The sequence below is a fragment of the Gymnoscopelus microlampas genome (genome assembly GCF_963454915.1).
Source record: "Gymnoscopelus microlampas genome assembly, contig: SCAFFOLD_88, whole genome shotgun sequence".
In the NCBI taxonomy this organism is placed as follows: Eukaryota; Metazoa; Chordata; class Actinopteri; order Myctophiformes; family Myctophidae; genus Gymnoscopelus; species Gymnoscopelus microlampas.
In genome coordinates this window covers 88,403-91,004 of record NW_028155743.1, presented here as the reverse complement: position 1 = coordinate 91,004, position 2,602 = coordinate 88,403, and the positions used below count along the sequence as shown (strand labels likewise).

At 40.3% G+C, this 2,602-nt stretch overlaps 1 protein-coding gene across 1 annotated transcript; it reads left to right on the top strand.

The window, feature by feature from the left end:
• Positions 1-286: 286 nt before the first annotated feature.
• On the top strand, positions 287-1,366 carry LOC311041301 (zinc finger protein RFP-like; the record flags this gene model as incomplete). The annotated part of the gene is made up of 1 exon (XM_084086208.1): positions 287-1,366. One exon carries the CDS (start codon positions 287-289, stop codon positions 1,364-1,366), a length of 1,080 nt encoding a protein of 359 aa, XP_083942334.1.
• Between the last annotated feature and the right edge of the window lie 1,236 nt (positions 1,367-2,602).

Below are 2,602 nucleotides of genomic sequence, written 5' to 3'. Positions count from 1 at the left end.
TCACTGGTTGTGTTCTCTCTTACAAAGGAATTTATTTCGTTGTATACGCTTTTATTCTCAGTGTGTAGAAATGGCGTCTGCCAGCATTCCCGTCTCTGAAGATCACTTCCTGTGTTCTATCTGTATGGATGTGTTCACTGATCCAATCACCACTCCATGTGGACACAACTACTGCAAAGCCTGTATCACACGTTACTGGGACACTAATGATGTGTGTAAGTGTCCACTGTGTAACAAAGCCTTCCATATGAGACCAGAATTCTCTGTTAATAAAGTTCTCTCAGTGATGGCCGATCAGATCAGGAGTCACAAGTTGAAAGAAGAATATGAAGCAAAGACAGAGGCTGAAGTTCAGCAGATGATCCAGGAGAGACGACTGAAGATCCAGGAGGTCAAACACTCAGTAGAGTTCAGCAGGAAAGATGCAGACATAGTGATAGCCGTCAGTGTTCAGGTCTTCACTGCTCTGATCAGCTGTATGGAGAGAAGTCAGGCTGAGCTCATTGATGTGATTGGAGAGAAGCAGAAAACAACAGAGAAACAGGCTGAAGGCTTCATTAATGAGCTGCAACAGGAAATCATTCAATTAGAGAAGAGAAGCTCTGAGCTGAAACAGCTCTCACACACTGAAGGCCACCTCCAGAATTTCAAAGCCAACAACACAGACTGGAGACCCACCAAGGACTGGACAGAGGTCAATGTTCATCAGTCTTCACATATGGGGACAGTGAGGACAGCTGTGGCTCAGCTGGAGAAGACACTCAGTCAAGAGATGAATAAGCTGTGTGATGCTGAGTTGAGGAGGATCCAGCAATATGAGGTGGATGTGACTCTGGACCCTGATACAGCACATCCCAAACTCATCCTGTCTGAGGATGGAAAACAAGTGAGTCATGGAAACGTAAGGAAAAATCTCCCTGACAACACAGAGAGATTCTCTAGATATGGCAATGTCTTAGGAAAACAAAGCTTCTCCTCAGGAAGGTTTTACTATGAGGTTCAGGTTACAGGGAAGACTAAGTGGCATTTAGGAGTGGCCAGAGAGTCCATCAACAGGAAAGGTTATAACACACTGAGTCCCAACAATGGTTACTGGACTATATTGTTGTGTGATGGAAATGAGTACTGGGCTGGTGCTGACCCTGATGTCCTCCTCCCTGTAAGAGAGGAGGTCCAGAAAGTGGGAGTGTTTGTGGATTATGAGGAGGGTCTGGTCTCCTTTTATGATGTGGAGACCAGAGCTCATCTCTACTCTTTCACTGGCTGCACCTTCACTGAGAAACTCTTCCCATTCTTCAGTCCATGTCTTAATGATGGTGGTATAAACTCTGCTCCTCTGATCATCTCTCCTGTCAACATGAAGTAGAACAGCAGGGATTTTAAATAAGCAGTAAATTGGACGCGTCATTATAGGCAGAAGACATTAAAAATATGTATAAAAAAGAGAAAAAGAAAGAATAATGTACATTTGTTATTCCGGACTTTCACTTGTAATGTATTTTCACATTTCAGTATTGATACTTTTACTTGAAGTAAAATATGTGAGTACTTTTTCCACCACTGCACATCACAGGTTTACCGGTGTAAAACAGAGATGGGGAAATTATTATTTGTATTACCAACTCCATCACTTGTGTTTCAGGAAAGGGCAGAATTATAGAGATAGAAGGAAAGAACTAGAAAACAGCTTCAAATATTCAATTATTCCTCTACATATATAGAAATAAAATAAATAAAAAAGCAATTGCATGCTGCAGTTAAAATGGCAGCTACAGTACATAATAATAAGGGTAATAATAATAATAATAATAATAATAATAATAATAGTAATAATAATAATAATAATAATAGTAATAATAATATATGGTAGTGGATATAATAGTTTGTCTATATCTGTCATATCCTCTGCCTCTGCCATAGTCTGTGCCAACACCCCCATTCGCCCAGTGCCCTGATGACTACTTGGTTTCACCTGTGTTTTCTCTTGACCTGTTCCCATTCCCCATTCAGTGCTTAGTCTATATATAGACCCTGTGTTTGCCTGTTTGTTTGGTTGTTGTATTATCAGATTGCTTTATGTGTCCGATTGACACTTCCCTTGTTGTAAGGTGAACCTATGAGTTCTTCAGTAAAAGTACCATTAAGTTTATTCCTCGTTTCCTGAGTCCTGTTATTCTGCATATTGGGTCCTTACCTGGTCTTCAAGAGTCCTGACAATATCTGAGTCAATATTTTGACCTATTTTGTGAATCAATGGTTTGTTGTATATCATCTCTGTCGGTTGGAAACCTCAAGTCCAAAACTGATACTTTTCAAGATGTAAATTCAAAAACAGCAAAAATAGCAAATCTACAAGCTCACAATGCGTCGCGATGCACCGAGTGCCGCGCTATGAGCTTGTAGATCTGCTATTTTAGAAAAATCGTGAAAATATGTGCAAATCTTTGAATATTCTTTAAAGCGAACGTTTTTAACTCAAATGTTTGCTTCTGGGGGGTCCCTGTCAATACATTGTGTTTTTATCAGCAGTTGCCCAGTTAAGCTCATCAAAGACTAATACAATGTCGTTTGAGCTGCGTCTGCTATAACCAAACCAGACCAT